The 20,053-nt window shown below is 38.0% G+C and overlaps 1 protein-coding gene across 6 annotated transcripts in view; it reads right to left on the bottom strand.

Moving 5' to 3' along the window:
* The window catches only part of Pde1c (Phosphodiesterase 1c), a 923,665-nt gene that overhangs the window by 481,516 nt on the left and 422,096 nt on the right, over window positions 1-20,053 (bottom strand). For all 6 annotated transcript variants that reach the window (XM_089239484.1, XM_089239482.1, XM_089239480.1 and 3 more), the window contains one exon: window positions 7,719-7,819. In XM_089239484.1, coding sequence (XP_089095610.1) covers window positions 7,719-7,819 — 101 coding nt within the window. The remainder of the gene's footprint in view (window positions 1-7,718; window positions 7,820-20,053) is intronic.

The following is a 20,053-nucleotide window of genomic DNA, read 5'->3' as shown; positions in this document are numbered from 1 at the left end:
ATCTGATATTCATATTGTGTCTTATTGGATTGTTTCGCAGTCTAATAGTTGGTCTTCTCTTTTTGTGAGAAATCCATAAGTAATTGGATTTAGAGAATTCGACCTCTAATTTATTTTTTGTGAGCCATGTATCTAATAATACCATTGCTGCTTTTGCGTGCTCAATGGCCTTGCGGATCGTTGAATCACCAATTACCATAGCAATATCATCCGCATACACTTGAATTTTTATATTTTCAGGCCAGTTTTTCGTGAGTAAATCATTTATGACAAGGTTTCACAGCATCGGCCCAGAAAGAAAGCTCGGAAAGAAAAGTCATCACGTCTCCGCCGGGACTCGAACCCAGGCCTCTTGCATACCGGGCAAGCATGCTACCATCTACACCACTGGAGACACATGAATCTGCCTTCCTAATTTCACGCACTGTGTCGTGAGGCGCTGAAGTAGAGGCATTAGTAGCCTCTCTTAACTTCAGGAAATGGCCCCCGGGTGGGACGGTTTAGAGAGATATAGATGGCTTTTTTCTCAGCCAGAGATATCAAGGAAACAGTTATTTTCCGGATATTATGCTGAGGTGAGCTCGGAAAGAAAAGTCATCACGTCTCCGCCGGGACTCGAACCCAGGCCCTCTTGCATACCGGACAAGCATGCTACCATCTACACCACTGGAAACACATGAATCTGCCTTCCTAATTTCACGCACTGTGTCGTGAGGCGCTGAAGTAGAGGCATTAGTAGCCTCTCTTAACTTCAGGAAATGGCCCCCGGGTGGGACGGTTTAGAGAGATATAGATGGCTTTTTTCTCAGCCAGAGATATCAAGCAAACAGTTATTTTCCGGATATTATGCTGAGGTGAGCTCGGAAAGAAAAGTCATCACGTCTCCGCCGGGACTCGAACCCAGGCCCTCTTGCATACCGGGCAAGCATGCTACCATCTACACCACTGGAGACACATGAATCTGCCTTCCTAATTTCACGCACTGTGTCGTGAGGCGCTGAAGTAGAAGCATTAGTAGCCTCTCTTAACTTCAGGAAATGGCCCCCGGGTGGGACGGTTTAGAGAGATATAGATGGCTTTTTTCTCAGCCAGAGATATCAAGGAAACAGTTATTTTCCGGATATTATGCTGAGGTGAGCTCGGAAAGAAAAGTTATCACGTCTCCGCCGGGACTCGAACCCAGGCCCTCTTGCATACCGGGCAAGCATGCTACCATCTACACCACTGGAGACACATGAATCTGCCTTCCTAATTTCACGCACTGTGTCGTGAGGCGCTGAAGTAGAAGCATTAGTAGCCTCTCTTAACTTCAGGAAATGGCCCCCGGGTGGGACGGTTTAGAGAGATATAGATGGCTTTTTTCTCAGCCAGAGATATCAAGGAAACAGTTATTTTCCGGATATTATGCTGAGGTGAGCTCGGAAAGAAAAGTTATCACGTCTCCGCCGGGACTCGAACCCAGGCCTCTTGCATACCGGGCAAGCATGCTACCATCTACACCACTGGAGACACATGAATCTGCCTTCCTAATTTCACGCACTGTGTCGTGAGGCGCTGAAGTAGAGGCATTAGTAGCCTCTCTTAACTTCAGGAAATGGCCCCCGGGTGGGACGGTTTAGAGAGATATAGATGGCTTTTTTCTCAGCCAGAGATATCAAGGAAACAGTTATTTTCCGGATATTATGCTGAGGTGAGCTCGGAAAGAAAAGTCATCACGTCTCCGCCGGGACTCGAACCCAGGCCCTCTTGCATACCGGACAAGCATGCTACCATCTACACCACTGGAAACACATGAATCTGCCTTCCTAATTTCACGCACTGTGTCGTGAGGCGCTGAAGTAGAGGCATTAGTAGCCTCTCTTAACTTCAGGAAATGGCCCCCGGGTGGGACGGTTTAGAGAGATATAGATGGCTTTTTTCTCAGCCAGAGATATCAAGCAAACAGTTATTTTCCGGATATTATGCTGAGGTGAGCTCGGAAAGAAAAGTCATCACGTCTCCGCCGGGACTCGAACCCAGGCCCTCTTGCATACCGGGCAAGCATGCTACCATCTACACCACTGGAGACACATGAATCTGCCTTCCTAATTTCACGCACTGTGTCGTGAGGCGCTGAAGTAGAAGCATTAGTAGCCTCTCTTAACTTCAGGAAATGGCCCCCGGGTGGGACGGTTTAGAGAGATATAGATGGCTTTTTTCTCAGCCAGAGATATCAAGGAAACAGTTATTTTCCGGATATTATGCTGAGGTGAGCTCGGAAAGAAAAGTTATCACGTCTCCGCCGGGACTCGAACCCAGGCCCTCTTGCATACCGGGCAAGCATGCTACCATCTACACCACTGGAGACACATGAATCTGCCTTCCTAATTTCACGCACTGTGTCGTGAGGCGCTGAAGTAGAAGCATTAGTAGCCTCTCTTAACTTCAGGAAATGGCCCCCGGGTGGGACGGTTTAGAGAGATATAGATGGCTTTTTTCTCAGCCAGAGATATCAAGGAAACAGTTATTTTCCGGATATTATGCTGAGGTGAGCTCGGAAAGAAAAGTTATCACGTCTCCGCCGGGACTCGAACCCAGGCCCTCTTGCATACCGGGCAAGCATGCTACCATCTACACCACTGGAGACACATGAATCTGCCTTCCTAATTTCACGCACTGTGTCGTGAGGCGCTGAAGTATGCCGGTATGCAAGAGGGCCTGGGTTCGAGTCCCGGCGGAGACGTGATGACTTTTCTTTCCGAGCTCACCTCAGCATAATATCCGGAAAATAACTGTTTCCTTGATATCTCTGGCTGAGAAAAAAGCCATCTATATCTCTTTTCCCACTGTGTTTAGAAGAGTTATTGGACGGTATGAATTGATATTGTTCGGATCCTTTCCTGGTTTTAGAAATAGTATCAGCTGCACTTTCTTGAATGTTGTAGTGAAAGTATTGAACATGAGGCGTTTATATTGAAGAGAGTCAGGAAAAAGAATTTGTGGAAAGCATGTTTTAATCAATGCATTTGTTATTCCATCAGGACCGGGAACTTTTTTCACGTTTAGTTTATCTGTTAATCTATTAATTTCTTGAATTGAGAAAGGTGGATCGTTTCTGGTATCAGTATTCTGTGTATTTCTTGATTACCTTACAGTATTTTCGTTTTCCTCATTATTTTTGGGGAAAATTTCTTCTAAAGTGTTTTGGGCAACTTGTAAAGATGTTGTTGGATGATCAGGATTTACGAGGAATGTTTGTGGAGGAAATGAACTTGTATTTGTGACGGTCTTGTATGCTTTCCCAAAAGGTTCCATCGCTTTTTCACAAAACCTGATCCAGCCTTCTGTTTTTGCCCTGTTGACTTCCTTTTTGTATAATGCAATTTATTTTCGATATAATTGCTTTAACCTTGTTTGATTGTCTGAATCCCTTTCTCTTTCACACCTCCTCTTTAGTGCTCTCAGACGTTTCCTTTCTAACGTTAGTTCATCATTCCACCATGCGAGGTTTTGAATTGGTGAAGGTTTTACTTTTGGAAATGTCTGCTCACACATGTTAGTAATATATGTCATTAGTTCCTGGCATATTTGTTGGAGGGTTTTGTTGTCTTGACATTTCCTCAAATTGTATTGTATTGTTTTAATTACGCTTTTTGTTTTCAAGGTGAAAACCTTTAGCTTCCTCGCTGTTATTTTATATCGTCGTTGTGGCTTTTGGCAAATAGTCGGATTCGTTTGTATATAAATGTATTTATGTCCGCTGAGAGTCACTTTCTCGTCCACTTTCCAAGATGTATTCAGTAGTGTTGCATGCGAGTTCGTAATAGTCACATCCGGCCATCCTTTCCCATAATCAGTCTTGAAGGTGGGAGGAGAATTACTATGGTTGAGGAAATATAAATTGTTCCTATTAGAATAATCAATGAGCTAATTTCCTCTAGTATCTGTTATATGGTCTCCCCAAAGCGGGTGATGACTATTGAGGTCACCGCACAACAATAGGTTCGCTTGTGTGGACAGTTTCAATAGTTGGTACATTTCTTTGAGAACATTCTCAACACAATCTTTTGGTGAAGAGTACGCACTAGCTAACATTAGATCATGTTCAGGCTGTGAGATTATAATCGATGAGATGTTGTTGCTCGTATGATGTCATAGGGTGAATGTCTGGATTGAGTACCAGGACTGCCGCTTTCGCATTTCTGGACATCCATGTTTTCCATCTTTCAGGAAATCCACGCAGTGGCTTCCCTGGTATTCCTGGCTCCTGTAAAGCAATTATGTCAATCTTGTGCTTGATTGCTGTATCTACGAACAACTTTATTGCCGCTCTAGTTCGATCTAAATTTATTTGTAGTATTTTGAGATTGCCCATTGGAGATGGTGTCGTTAAAGAGCATTGAATTCGCTCTTGTCGACGTAATCTTGGGTGTTTTTCCCGTCTGTTACTTTGACCTGTTATCCGGCAGTTGGCTATTGCGTCCTTAAAGTTATCTTGAGACATTGTATATCAAAAATGTAATATTAAAATAGTTATCTATAATAAGCTACCTGACTTATATGAGTAGAAAAACGATATGTTGTCTTGTTACCAATTTTTCAAGTGTAATGTCAACTTGAAATTGTTCGCGACCGCCGAACTTATCACCTTTGCAGCCGACGAGTCTGTACATATCAAAGTAATTTGATATAGTTTTTTTTCTCACTCTTATACCTTTTGGGATTTTTATGCGAAGTGGGATTCTGTATTTCTGTTGACTTGTCTTGTAAGAGAAAGTGGCTTTTATCAAGTTTCAATTTCTTGAAGTCTAAAAAGTCAGCCATTGTATAAAGATCCTTGTCGTTCCCGGTGCAATTGCTTCCCTCTGGTAGAGAATCCATATAACTGCCTTCATCCCATGATTCAATCGATAAGTCCATTATTTTCGAAGGGAAGTGATTGGGTTGTTGGACCGTCGATGTATTTAGTGAGAGAGAAGTTTCTTTCGATTGAGATTCAGGGTCACAAGATATGCCAATATTTAGTTTACCAAGTTGTTTGCGCCGGCAAGAAAGTGGTGTGTTTGAAAGACCCAATTGACTTTGGGAATCATTGTAATTGAAATCATCAGCAGAGAGGAGTGTCTTTGATTCACTGCCCTGTTCCCCGGAATCACTCGTCCTTTCTTCTACAAAGAAAATCTGTAGGTCATGTAGAGTGTTATTATTCAATACCATTGAGGGTTCAGTTTTCGTTTCCGTTGTTTCAAGATCTATATTTTGTGTCTTTTCAGTCAATGGGATTTTCACTGCTACTTGACTTGTAAATGTAATCGGTCCATTAGAGGAATCAGTGGCTCGAAGGACTCTCCTCTGACATTCTGAATCTTCTATGCTGAACTGAGTGAGTCTTGCTTTTCTAGTTGTTCATTATGCACAATTGAAGATGTTTTCTGTATGATGAAAATACCAATTTTATGTTTCCGTTTTGTCTGCTCTGTTTTGTTCGAAATTGATGTTTGAGTTGCAGGAATTCAGTTTGTAGACCACGTCTGACGTTGACGACGAAAATGAGAGGGAGCCAAACGATGAGTTTGACGACGAGATTGAGACGTCAGAGTTTTTCGATGTTACTAAACGGGAGCTAATATTGAAGGGTTGATTGAAAGAGCTGGCGAAATTTTTAAAGACTGAATTTCGGAGGTTTTCTTGTTGATTCGATTATCTCTCTGGTCTTTTTTCTTTTTATCCCGTTCATTGTGCTTGTTTCTCTCAAGATCTAGTGTTGGACTTGACGTGTTTGTGTCCGTATGGAATGGGTGATCTGTGCAGTCTGGTTGATTTGAACTTCTCACAATGATTTCTTTTTTGTCCATGTTTGAATCAAAAACGGGGGTCCCTATAGGTGTCTTATTTGACTTATCCATATTCAGTACAAAACTATTAACGCCACTACCAATGATGAAGAATATTAACACATGAGAAATGTATGCGTGACCTGACTGAATGGTCACCAAATGAAATCCGTTCACAAAAATTATAGTAAAATGTTCAAAATGTAAATTCAGTACAAAACTATCAACACAACTACCGACCATGAACACCAACACACGAGAAACATTTATGCGACCCGACTGAATGGTCACCAAATGAAATTCGTTCACAAAAATTATAGTATAATGTTGGTCAAAAAACTTTAGCAAAAGAAAATCAGTTAAGAAATAATTTAGGACTTTAAAAATACCAAACATGATTAAATGCAGTGGAAAGTCCAAAAACCATTTAAATGTATAATAAAACTTGTCACCTGGTTTACTGTTTAAGTTTTGAAAATGGCGAGTCATACATATAACATTGGATTATTTATAAAATCATATCTCACCAATTATAAGAGTTATGACAACAATTAACAGGTTGAATTACAGCAAATGTTCTGGTTAATGATCTTTGCTATCAAGTTTCGAAAATCACTCACCCCTATCATGTCCAGACGGTCCTTAAATGTAGTTCAGCTTGACCGTTGAGTTTATATTCAGAGTTTGTAATCATACCATCCACTTCGAACGAATTGGAATATTTGAATGATCTTCATACCGTTTTGAAACCGACATTCCCGCCGACAAATCAGATGAAAAATTTACACCGATCATCACTGAAAAATTTTAGTCATTGATAGCGGAAGATGATAACCGTCGCCCGTTGATAAAGACTGCCCCGATATAGCACGCGTGGCATTAACAATATCCAAATTTCTTTCCTACTTCACACCACCACACAACTCCACATATGTACTTTTACTCCTACACTTAATAAACAATAATTACGCATTCACTGCCATCCATAACCTAATATTCAAAACAAAATTTTTAACGGAGCACGAAAATAAACGGACTGCCTCCATTATGACTTGACTAGACTCTCCTCCCTAATCTATGGCCTCTCCGATCCCCGGACCTTAATCCATGCGATTTTTGGCTTTGGGGCATTTGAAACGTCTGGTAAGTCGTGACAATCCAAGAAGAACTTTACCTGACCTTAAAGGCAGCATTTCACGCCACGTGCTGAACATTTCCCCGCACATACGTCGATCAATTATGGAACATGCCATCTTGCGATTTCACATGGTATCTGAAAGTGATGGACGTCATGTGGAACATGTTTTGTTTCAGTAAAAATTGTAAAAGTGTTTAACAATTGTTAAAATTGTAAACGTTTGCCTAAATGTGTCATTTCTTAATAAAACGCCCTCTGGTGGCGACACGTGCAACTAACCCCCCCCCCCCCCCGAAACAAATTCTCATCACTTCATGAAGTCCTCCACTAAATTTCACAATTTTCTGATGACTGGTTTTGCCTGTAGGCTATTTTAAAATAGGGTCTTTTAATTATGGACGCCCTCTATATGTGAGGCGGTGAATTATTTTGTACATGGTGCGTAAGTAAATAATTAGACGGTGTCATTCCAAAGAATATTCATCCAAAATCCGCAGGTGTTCACTGTATGAACAATCGTATAAGTAAGGCAAGTACTTGGTGAATCGTCCAAGTATTTGCCTTACATATACGATATATGTATGGTGGTATAAATAAACTGCATTTAAATATAATCGATAAAATTTTCGATTATCCTGTTAAATTTTTTAATAGATTCTTAGCCCTTATAACAATTTTAGATTTGCCGCGTATTTTTCCATTTGCAGTGATATTTAACTTACATATTCAAAGCACAATATTTTTTCCAGATACTTAGGGAACCTTACCTGGACATTACGTGGAAGTTGTTGGTAGTTCCGGTATGTTCGAAGTCATGTATTACGGCCGCTATCAAGACGGCAAATATTTCCAAATCAGTCAACCATGTCTGAAAAAAAAAGCAATCAGAGTTTTTTTGTTCGTGTAATACAAACTTTAATAGAGAGAAATCATCCAATTGTTTCAATTTCACATGAGTTAAAAAAAATTGATGTTAACCCTCTTACGTACACTATTTCGATAAAAAAAATTAGGTCGATGTACACATACCGTTGAAAAACCGGAGATAAATCTCAAAAACTGGTATTATTGTGAACATATAGATATGGGAAAGGAACAAATATGAGAGGAGCAGGATTTATCTCACTCTCTCTCTCTTTATATATATCTCTCTTAATTCCCCCTCCTCCTTTAGTTTGAAATTTGTGCATAAAAACTTTTTTTTTCGAAATTTTTGTAGTTATTTTTCTCCTTCACCCCTGATTCAGTGGCCATAGGCAGCCTAGAGGCATTCTTTGGTGGTTTAATCTAGAGCCCCATAGAATATGGGTATAAAGATGCCTTCATTCCGATCTTCACAAGTAGTCGATATATGGGAGAAAATATCTTAAAATATTTTCAAAAGATTTTGAAAAAAAAAAAATTTAAGATCTTTTTTTTTTTTGAAAATATGAAAGAAAAATTCTAAAAACATCCAGTGATGTTCCAAAAAAAAAAAAAAATCAGGAGATGTCAAAGAATTTTACAAAGTAGAAAAAGGGGAGGGGTGGAGACTCAAAATGTGTCTGTGCTTAGAAATATTCACATCACAATTCTGTCTTAAGCCCGGATTACACTATAAAAATTTTATAATAATTCTTTTACAAATGCAACCAATAAGCTGATCGATATATTTATTGGTTGCTTTTTTCAAGTTTTATAAAACAACTTTCATAAACATTTTAGAGTGAAATCCCATTCTTAGATTAGTTACTTCTGAAATATAAAATATCAATTTTTTTTTAGTTTATAGACTCAATATCGAGTAAGATATACTTGTAGGTTTCGAGGGGGCACCAAAATTATTCAAGTGCTTAGGGCCTTCAAACGTCTCAATCCGGCCATGAGTGAACGCCGTACGTGGATAACGTTGTTGAATAAAAGTATTTAGTTTTAAAAGTTTAAAAAAAATCCAAAGGTTAAACATTTTAAAAATAAATATTAAAAATAATTTTAAATATTTAAAATTTCTAAATAATTGTAAAAATTTAAAAGAAAACAATTTTTTTAATAAAATTTAAAAGTTATTATAGTATTTACTCAATTATAATCGTAATGAATTACAGAACGTCTTATAATTTTGGTCCCATTAGTGGCCGTTGTTGGCAGGTTTTATTATGTAAAATTGTAAAGTATGGACAAAAGGCAGCTAAAGTTGCTATATCGCCTTTATCTCAGAAGGAAACGGAGGGATAGACGTGTGTGGGTACATCCTATTGATGAACTGGGACCTTCACATGGTGTTTTTAAGGGTATTTATGACAAATAAAAATCATTCCATGCAAAATCATCTTAAAAAAGTAGCCAAAGATGAGAGCTAATTCCACCCGGACACCCGTCGTGTGAATAGCTCCGAATAACCCAATGTACAAAACCTGTATGTGAGGATGCGGAGACTGCACCGTGGCTATATAAGTTTTACTTCAAAATGATAACGCTGAGGTAAGGGAATAACTATTCCCAATTACATGGTTAACCAATGAAAAATCTCAAAAGAAGGAAAATAGAACTTGAATATTTTTCTTTCATCAACACTCAGGGCCAAGATATCTTCCTCCTGCACATTAAGAGATTAAATTATCTCTTTTCTAACGTTGCCGGTATCTCTGGTCCTAGTCGGATTGACAGAAAATCATACAGCCTTCCCCCCCCCCCTTCCTCTTGACCATCAAGGCAATCAATTGTGAAACAAAATATTATCTTTTTTTCATTCGTTTTTCTACTTGATTCAGCCGCCTCCGCTCATTGTTTTCTAAGAGAATGAGAGAAAGACGAAAAGTGGTCTGATAAAAGAATTATGAAAGAAGTAGATACTTAATGCCCGAAAGGGGGGTCGTACTCAGCAACAGAAGAGCACTTCTGCATAGCCCGGTACAAAAAGGAAAGTAAATGTATAAAAATTGTCAATTACAAAAAATTCAAAACTTTCATCTCGACGTTGAATCTCGAGAATATTGTGATGCAGATGATTGTGACCAAAACAAATATAAACATTCAATGGATATTTTAACATTGAACTCCAAATTATGGACTAAGACTGTGAACAATACCCAAAAAATAATAAAAAAACCTGGATCAATGAAGACATATTTAAAAAAATAAATTATAAAGAAAAACTCAACAGAAAAAATACAAAAAATCCTCTTATAATCTCATACAAATTAGAATACAAAGAATATGAAACAAATTTAAAAAAATACATTAAAAAAGTTAAACAGGAGTATATTAAAGATAACTTTAAAAAAACTGGGAAAAAACGACTGCAATTGAAATACATTGACGAACAGGGACGCCGGAAGTCAAAAATGATTGGTGTTTCTCAAAGTTTATGGGACATTACTCAGTACGGGGGGGGGGGGGAAGTTTTAACACATATTTCCTATTGACCATATGTCCCTTTTTGAACTAGAATGCCCCGTTTTTTATCCTCAATCTGTATTTGATTTCAGCGATGACAGGTAATTTAACCTACTTTGTGGAAAAAGATTTTTGCCTCAGTAAAATATGGGAAATCTATGGATGTCTGCCTCAAGATGACCAAAAATTTAGAGTATTTTTTTAATAAATTATATAAAATATCGACAGAAGTTGCATATAGTATTTATATGCATTTTCTTTCTATTTCGGTTTGTTTTAAATTCTTTTTAAAGGTTAGTGATTCAAATTTTTTCTGGGAGAGATACGCCAGTCTCTCCCACAAAGTTTGGTTCTGCGCACGTCCCTGAGCCTGCGTACAGTATATGTAGGTCTATTAATGTTATACATACGCTCAAATACATGAGTGTATGCATATACATGAGCAGGGCTTGACAAATCCAAAAAAAAAATTTACGTGCCAACCAAGATTTTTTCCCCACAAAATCCATCCAAAAATGTGTATTCTGACTTGTTCAGGACCCCTTTCATGCTGGCAGACAAGTCGACGTAATTTCCGATAATTCTGTACTGTCCTCAGACTTCAATATAGTTATCATACATAAAAATATTAGGCGCCAAAGACAATTTCTTAGTCGCCATGGTGATCTAGTGCCTGGGATTTGTCAAGCCCTGTATTTTTCCATCAGATTATTTTGAACAGAAATTTTTTGACAAAGAATTTTGTAATCTAATTTTATAAATTACTATTATATGCAAGAAGACACTCTCTGAAATAAAAAAAAGCGTGGTTTTATTTTCTCTCCAAAAAGCTTAACGACGTCTTTTCCGTCGCTTAGAAATAAAATTTAAGTTGACTGAATTTAGTACTGATAAAAAGATACAAAAATGCATAATAATAAAATAAGAAATAATAAAAAAATAATAGGTAATAATAATAAGTAATAATAATAAGTAACAGAATTGATAACATTTTGAGAAATAACATGAGGAAACATAATGACGGGCCACGACGAAAAGCTTCGAGGACCAAATCTGGCCATGCGTTGAAGATCCGAGGCTTACAGGGGGGGGGGGTGTCTTGGCTATACGTAATATGGAAGACTTGAGCCAGGGATCTTCAACGCATGACAAGATTTGGCCCTCGAAGCTCTCCTTCAACATTACAAAGGGGCGCCAAAATGCGCACTTGCCCCGGATGACCAAACATCTAGTTGCGGCCCTGCGGCAGAACCGACTTTCAAAGGGCGCATAAGGAATTTTTTTCAGAGAAATTTTGATTTACCAACCCTCAAAAAACATTTAAATTAACGTGGTTTAAATAGCATATTTGAATATCTGGCCAGCGTGGAGGATTACGGCGAAAAACCCTCTAAAAAAAGAAATATGAACTCTGTCAAATAACATATAAAAAGTATTTCTTTCGATATTTTAATTACGATGATATATTTCAATTTTTCCAAATTTTTTTATCAGCTTGGTAGAAGCCCCTTCACCAACCCAATTCCTTCGTATGCATCTGTTCCAGGGCAATGTAATGTACAATCTGGTTACCTCTGGTATTGCACAAATTTGATTACACATAGTTAAAAAGAAAATATGGTCAACCTGCAGACGATAGCTAACACGAAGTTAGTCATAAAAAAAGGAAAGTTCTGATAACTTGTTTATATAAAAGTGAACTTACATGAGGTGCGACCCGCTTCTTGATAAATGCCGATATGAAATTTCTTTAAGGAAAAAAATTGCAAATTTTTCTTTCAGCTCTGCGCGAGAACGTTCCATGTGACAAATGATGCACGCTACTGGACAAGGAAAGTCCGAACAAAATAAAGGAACATGTTTTCAACAACAGCAGCAATGTAGGTTTTTTTTGCTATACAGTCACCAAATATTTCCAAGAAAATAGGCAGGATATATGAGCAACAGTCACCAATCCCATACTGATCAGCGGCACTCTTTTTACTTTGTAAAAAAGGCATTGCAATACAATTAGGCTACCGGCACAATACGGTTCGGCTGGTGCGGTTGATCTTATCAGCAACCGGGGTTTTTTATTTTTTAATGTCACGTGACATCTCTCGGAATTGGCTAAATTATTTTCGCCAAGCTGAAAATGGCTACGATTATCATGCAGATTCGTGCTCATAAGTTGCATTGCAGTAAAATCCCTCTTAACGGACACCCCCTCAGATGCGGTCACCCCCTCTTTTACGGCCAAATAATAATTTACAGTTGTATAATATATAAAAGTATGTATTTCAAACCTCTGATTAACGGTCACCCCCTCTTTCACGGACGAATTTTTTAGTCGTGTCGGTGTCCGCAAAAGAGAGGTTTTACTGTATATAACAATAAAAATTTTCAGGTAATTAAATTATTTAATTTTCTGTAACAATATTTGCCGTTTGAAATTAATTCGGAGTTGAAGAACGACAACCCAAAAGAGAGTTGACCCATTTTTGACCGCTCTTACAATTCATGACCAAATCGCACAATTTTTTTTGTATATGATGACTGGCTATTCGAATAACATATTTTTGAAGTTTCAAAAAATTGGACATGAATTTAGCACGTTTTTCTTTGTAATTAAAGTAAATTTCCAATTAACTAAAGTTCTAATTAATGGAAATTAATCGTGATAATTATAATTTTGGGAACCCCATGTGACAAAAAAAAATTATTTCTGTTAATGGTCAGGAAAAAAATTCAGATATAAAATCGGCATGAAATTTGAGAATTTCATGTTTCAAAAACTCGAAAAAATCAAATTTCATTGTAAACAAATTTTAAAAAACACTGATAAAACACTCTCTCATTAGACCTTTTAGTTCATTTCAAAACATTTATGTGAAAAATATCTGAAAAAAATATTAAGCAAAGCATCGCACAAACGCAACGTTAGTCAAAAATGGGATAAAAAGAAAACCTCATGAAAATAATTGATGATTGCAACGTCTCATTATGTATTATACACAGACGTACTGTTCCGAGACAATTCGGTGATAGCGAGGGATCGATCCGCACCTGTCCCGGGGAGTTCCAGCGGCCAACATTTTTTTAATAGATATTTGTGCAATAAATTTCTCTTAGACTAAATTCAAATCAATAAGGAAAAAGGGTCTGGAGAAAAGTGGGGGGGGGGCAGCAAATATGGTGAAAAGGGCCATTGGTCAAAAAAAAAATTGGACAACCACTGGACCATATGATATTTAATTTTAATTTAATTTTTTTTAATTTATTCAATCATGATATAACGCTGTATAATTATACTAAGAACATCCATCAATGGATCATTAGCGGATTCGTTCTCATGAACACAAAGAACGTTATAACGCAAAACTTCATAAAAACTTCTTTGTTTACCATTTTTCCCGATCAGTTATCAGATGATGATTTTCTCCAGATGGTGCGATGACACGAAGGGAACGTAGTGTTCTTCTTACGAAATCATTTGAATGCTTCTTATATACTAAATCCGTTTGCAGACAAAGATTTATGACTTTGCCACGTGCTGGCTATTCGAATTGCTCTGCCTTTTTCACGATATAATTTAAAGTTCCTGACAACGAATTACTAAAATTTGCCGCATTCCGAACTTTCTATCCAGGCCCGCTTACCACCCCGTACATACGGCACCAGGGCCGCATCTAGGGAAAAGCAGGCGGGACTGATGCCAAGGCCGTCTAAAGACTATCATGGGCCCCCGGGCCAAGTGGTTTTCCGGAGACCCAACCTGGTAAATCTTAGAAAATTTCAACCGGATCTCATTTTTGTGAGGCCTCTCTTCTCTTGAGGCCCCCGGGCCATGCCCGGGTGGGGCCCATGCGTTGAGACGGCACTGACTGTTTTTCCGAACTCCGAGCCAGAGGGATACGCAAATGTTATTCTTTCATCTCTCCCTAAATATTAAAAGGGGGTGCCAAAATGCGTGCTTGTCCCGGCTGAACACGCATGTCGTTGTGGTCCTGTACATCTGGGCCGCAGGTGAATACATTTTTAACTGGAGCTAGCAAGCTTTTGGCGTCCCCGTATAAGGAAAGGTTAGAAAGAGTGGTTAAAGGGATAATTCGGCGCCCCCCCTAGTTCAGCACTCGGTACAGTGGACCCGTTCTCCCTAGTTGTGGCTTTAGGTGTGTATGTAAATCAAAAACTGCTTGAAAAGAACGTTGGGTGTGAAAATTGTCTTAATGCACTCTTCGATATTACCCGCATACAACGTTTTGTCTAAACCAGCGGTTCTCAACATTTTTTGACACACGGAGCTCTTCCCAGTATATAATTTCTATGACGGAGCCCCGTAGGCCTATTTTTCATTTATTCATCAAAGTTACTGACTTATTTTTATACATTATTCAAAAATAGTATTTTTTTTCAAATTTACTGTTTTTTTTTAATTTTCCTCGAGCGACCGCGGAGACCCTGGGAGATCACACTCTGGTCTATATGGTTTTTTTTTCATTCCAAAAACAGATAGACAGCCACATTCATATTCGATACAGAAATAAATATCAAAAAGACAGAATAATAAAAACAAAACATACACAATGCAGCTGTTAGGGACATATCTCCCCCCCCCCCGTTTAAAATTATGCTTTTAATAAATGTTTCAAAAATTTCGTATGGAATTTGCAAATATAAAAATTTATTCCTTCAGATGTCTAATTATTTTTACTTCTGATAATTTTTTATGAATTTATTAGAAATGGTTGGGCCCCGTGGCAATTTGTACTTTTTTGGATGAGGTACTAATTGGTTTTTTTGCTAAAACGTTATAATCTGGATCCAATGCATTTCATTCAAATATTTTAAAATATAAATCTCGGTTTGGCGTAATCACGTTACTTATAACCGAGTTTTAATGTATGCTCATGTAGGAAAGCAAAAACAAAAAAAAATCATTGGTTATAGAAAAATTTAATTTTTTTTTCATTGGTTTTTTATATTGTCATGAGTGCAATAGCGCCAAACAAAGAATTAGTTTCCGTCGAATGGAACTTCACCATGCAGTTCCTCGAATTTGTCTTGTCCCCTCATTTTTTATAGCAACCTGAGAAGAAGAGCAATTTCTTTGTCCAGTGCATCCGAAATCCCACCACCCTCCTTGTCAAACCACTTAATAGACAAAATAAAAGACAGCAACCGCTGGTCCAGCCGAACCGTCATCAGGGTCTTCAAACCTTTCCAATTAGAACTCCTTAGGCCGGGACCTGACTACGGCGCGGTTGCAGGTAGTTGACGTTGGGGGGGGGGGGGAAGGCATCATCTATAGTTTTATTCTGTCAACGCACAGATAAAACTGCAACCGCTGAGCGCGTTTTTTTCAACCGAGAAAATCCACATTTTTTTGGACGGTTGGGATAACCGGAAAGCTGCCATCATGTATTGGAAAGGTTTGAACACCCTGATGACGGTTCGGCTGGACCTGTGGCTGCTCTCTTCCATTGTCTATTAAGTGGTTTGACAAGGAGGGTGATGGGATTTCGGATGCACTGGACAAAGGAATTGCTCTCCTTCTCAGGTTGCCATAAAAATGAGGGGAAAAGACAAATTCGAAGAACTGTATGGTGAAGTTCCATTCGACGGAAACTAATTCTTTGTTTGGCGCTTTTGCACTGATAGCAATAAAAAAACCAATGAAGACAAAATTAAGTTTTTCTAACTAGTGAAATTATTTTGCTTTCCTACATGAGCATACATTGAAACTCGGTTATAATGACATTCTACTATTTCACATCTAAAAAACTAACGTGATTACGCTAAAACCGTGATGTATATTTTAGAACACTTGAATGAAATGCATTGGATCCCGATTATAACGTTTTAGCAAAAAACCAATTAGTTACCTCTTCCAAAAGAGTACAAATTACCACGGGGCCCAACCATTTATAAAAAATTCATAAAAAATTATAAGTAAAAATAATCAGACATCTGAAGGAATATATTTTTATATTTGCAAATTCTCCATATCAAACTTTTGAAACATTTATTAAAAGCCTAAGCATGAACCGGGGATGAAATATGTCCCTAAGAGCTGCATTGTGTGTTTTGCTTTCATTATTCTGTCTTTTTGATATTTATTTTTGTATCGTATATGAATGTGGCTGTCTATCTGTTGTTTTTGCAATGAAAAAAAACCATCTAGGCCAGCGGTTCTCAACCGGTGCTCCGTGTGAACTCCCAAGGGCTCCGCGGCCCTCGAGGAAAATAAAAAAAGAACCAGCAAATTTGAAAAAAATAATTATTAATATTTTTGAATAAAAATAAATCAGTAACTTTGATGAATAAATAAAAAATAGGCCTACGGGGCTCTGCCATAGAAATTATATACTGGAAAGGGCTCCGTGGGTCAAAAAAGATTGAGAACCGCTGATCTAGGCAAATCGTTGTATGCGGGTAATATAGAAGAGTGCACTAAGACCATTTTCACACCTACCGTTCTTTTCAAGCAGTTTTTGATTTACATACACACACAAAGCCACAACTAGGGAGAGCGGGTCCACTGTATCGAGTGCTGAACTAGGGGGGCGCCGAATTGCCCCTTTAACACCACTCCTTCTAACCTTACCTTACACGGGGACGCCAATAGCTTGCTAGCTCCAGTTAAAAAAGTATCCAGCTGCGGCCCTGTCCTTAAACCTTGCAACATACATACTGATGTACAGGGTCACAACGAAATGCGTGGTCAGCCGGGGCAAGCACGCATTTTGGCGCCCCCTTTCAATATTGAAGGAGAGATGAAAGGTTAACATTTGCGCTCCTTTCTGGCTCGGAGTTCGGGGCATCAGTCAGTGCCGTCTTAACGCATGGGCCCACCCGAGCACGGCCCGGGTGCCTCAACAGAAGAGGGGCCTCCCAAAAATGAGATCCGATATAAATTTTAAAGGATTTACCATGTAGGGCCTCCTAAAACCCACTTGGCCCGGGGGGGGGGGGGCCCATAATACTTTTAAGACAACCCTTCATAATGTTGTATCATAATGTTTTTTAAAATTTGATTTTTTACAGTTTTTAAAACATGAAATTTTCAGAAATTTCATTCCGATTTCCTATCTGAATTTTTTTTCCTAACCGTCAAAAGAAATATATATTTTTTTTAAATAGGAGAAAATAATTTTTTCTTTGACTTTTTTTTTGGTCATATGGGGTTTCCCAAAATTACAATTATTATGCTTAATTTCCATTAATTGGAAATTTAATTAATTGGAAATCTACTTTAATTACAAAGAAAAACGTGCTAAATTCATGGCCAATTTTTTTAAACTTCAAAAATATGTTATTTAAATAGTTTTTAATATATGTCATTTAAATAAATTATGATGATTCTAGTCATCATATATAAAAAAATTTGTGTGATTTGGTCACCAATCGCAAAAGCATCAAAAATTGGTCAACTTGTAGGCTGTCATTCTTCAACTCTGAATTAATTTCAAACGGCAAATATTTTTACAGAAAATTAAATTTCATTACATGAATATTTTTATTAGTATATACAGTAAAACCCCTCCTTTTCGTGAACACGAACAGGACAAAAAAATTAAATCCATGTAAAATGGGTGACCATTAAAAAGAATTTCGAATTCATACTTTTATATATTATACAACTGTAATTTATTATTTGTCCGTAAAAGAGGGAGTATCCGTTAAGTGGGGTGTTTTACTGCAATGCAGCTTATGAGCACGAATTTGCATGCTAACTAGAGCCAACTTCAGCTTGGCGAAAATAATTTAGCCAATCCCGAGATGTCACGTGACATTAAAAAATAAAAAACCCCGGTTGCTAACAGCAGTGTGTGTTTCACGCGAAATTCTACGGTTGCTGATAAGATCAACCGCACCAGCCGAACCGTAGTGTGCCGGCAGCCTTAATACACTGGAGTATATGAAGGCGTCTTATTTCCAATAGATGATGGCAGCTTTCTGGTTACCCCAACCATCCAAAAAAATGCGGATTTTCTCGGTTGAAAAAACCGCCCTCAGCGGTTGCAGTTGCGTTGACAGAATAAAACTATAGATGATGCCTTCCTCCCCAACCTCAACCGCCTGCAACCGCGCCGCAGTCAGGTCCCGTCCTAAGGGTACGTCCATAGTGCACCGCTTCCCGCTTCTCGCTTTATTGCTTAAACCGCGGCAGTTGTAGAAGGCGAGATGACCTCGCGCGATTCTAGCCGGTGGTGGTTATAGTGCACCGCTCGCGGGAGCGTCTGCTTGCATGAGCAGTTGGCATCATAGAGCTATCACGTGGGGATCTATTGTGTTTTTGTTGACAACAAAAAATATGTACATGAAATGAATAGGACTCGCCTTGAAGTTGCAATAATTTTAGTGTAATCGCTAATTATAGTTAATTAATTAATTGATGATAAATCAGTGATTTCGCTTTTAGTGCCACAACAAATTTTCGATTAGAAAAACGAAAATTAATCGTTACAAAATTCCGTTTGATTTAGTTTTATCGTTAATTAGTTTATATTAATGATAAAACTAAATCATGATCGATAATTAACTAATCAACTAATAACGATGAAACTAAACTGGCCGATAATTAGTTAATTAACGGCAAAATCCATTGGATTTTGTTTTACCGTTAATTAGTTAATCAACTTAATTAGTTAATTAACGAATTAACGCTAAAACGAAATCCAACGGTATTTTGATTAATTAACGATTTCGCTTATTATGTCATAACTAATTAACGATTTCGCTTATTATGTCATAACTAATTAATGATTAGTATTAGCAACAATTATCCGTCACAAAAACTCCGTTGGATTCAGTATAATCGTTAATTAACCTTAATTAAGGATTAATCACCGATATCACTTTTATTATGGCATATCTAGTTAACGATTAGTATTGACAATAATTAATTCTCACAAAAACTCCAATAGGATTCACTATAATTGTTAATTTTCCTTAATTACTTGATGATTAACGATTTTGCTCTTATTATGTCATAATTAATCAATGATTAGTCAATCAACTCCGTCGATTTGCTATTCCACTATAAAACGAACACTTAGAGGAAAGTATCCGTTTTAAAGTGCAAGCGGTGAGCCGGTCAAGCGAGAAAAAGAAATAACAATTCATTCCGGTTAAAGCGGGTAAAAGCAGTTTCAGCCGGTAAAAGCAGGTAGACGGGTGCACTATGGCCGCCCCAATGAGTTTTCACGATCTATTTTCAGCCGCGATAAAGCGAGTAGCGAGAAGCGGTTCACTATGGACGTACCCTAAGGCCGGTTGCAGGCGGTTGAGGTTGGGAGAAAATTAAATAATTTAATTACCTGAAAATTGTTATTAGTATAAACAGTAAACTCCCTCTTTTGTGGACACTGACAGGACTAAAAAATTCGTCCGTGAAAGAGGGGTTATCGTTAATCAGGGGTTTGAAATACATACTTTTAAATATTATACAACTGTAAATTATTATTTGGCCGTAAAAGAGGGGGGGGGGTGACCGCATCTGAGGGGTGTCCATTAAGAGGGGTTTTACTGCAATGCAACTTATGATCACGAATTTGCATGATAATCGTAGCCAACTTCAGCTTGGCGAAAATAATTTAGCCCATCCCGAGAGATGTCACGTGACATTAAAATATAAAAAACCCCGGTTGCTAACAGCAGTGTGTGTTTCAGGCGAAATTCCACGGTTGCTGATAAGATCAACCGCACCAGCCGTACCGTAGTGTGCAGTTACCTTACTGAGTTC

Source organism: Pholcus phalangioides, unplaced genomic scaffold, assembly GCF_987345545.1.
Source record: "Pholcus phalangioides strain wild (caught in Gottingen) unplaced genomic scaffold, Ppha-v1.0 ptg000011l_1, whole genome shotgun sequence".
In the NCBI taxonomy this organism is placed as follows: Eukaryota; Metazoa; Arthropoda; class Arachnida; order Araneae; family Pholcidae; genus Pholcus; species Pholcus phalangioides.
Note: the sequence above shows the minus strand (reverse complement) of the source record. Positions and strands in the feature narration are given on the sequence as shown.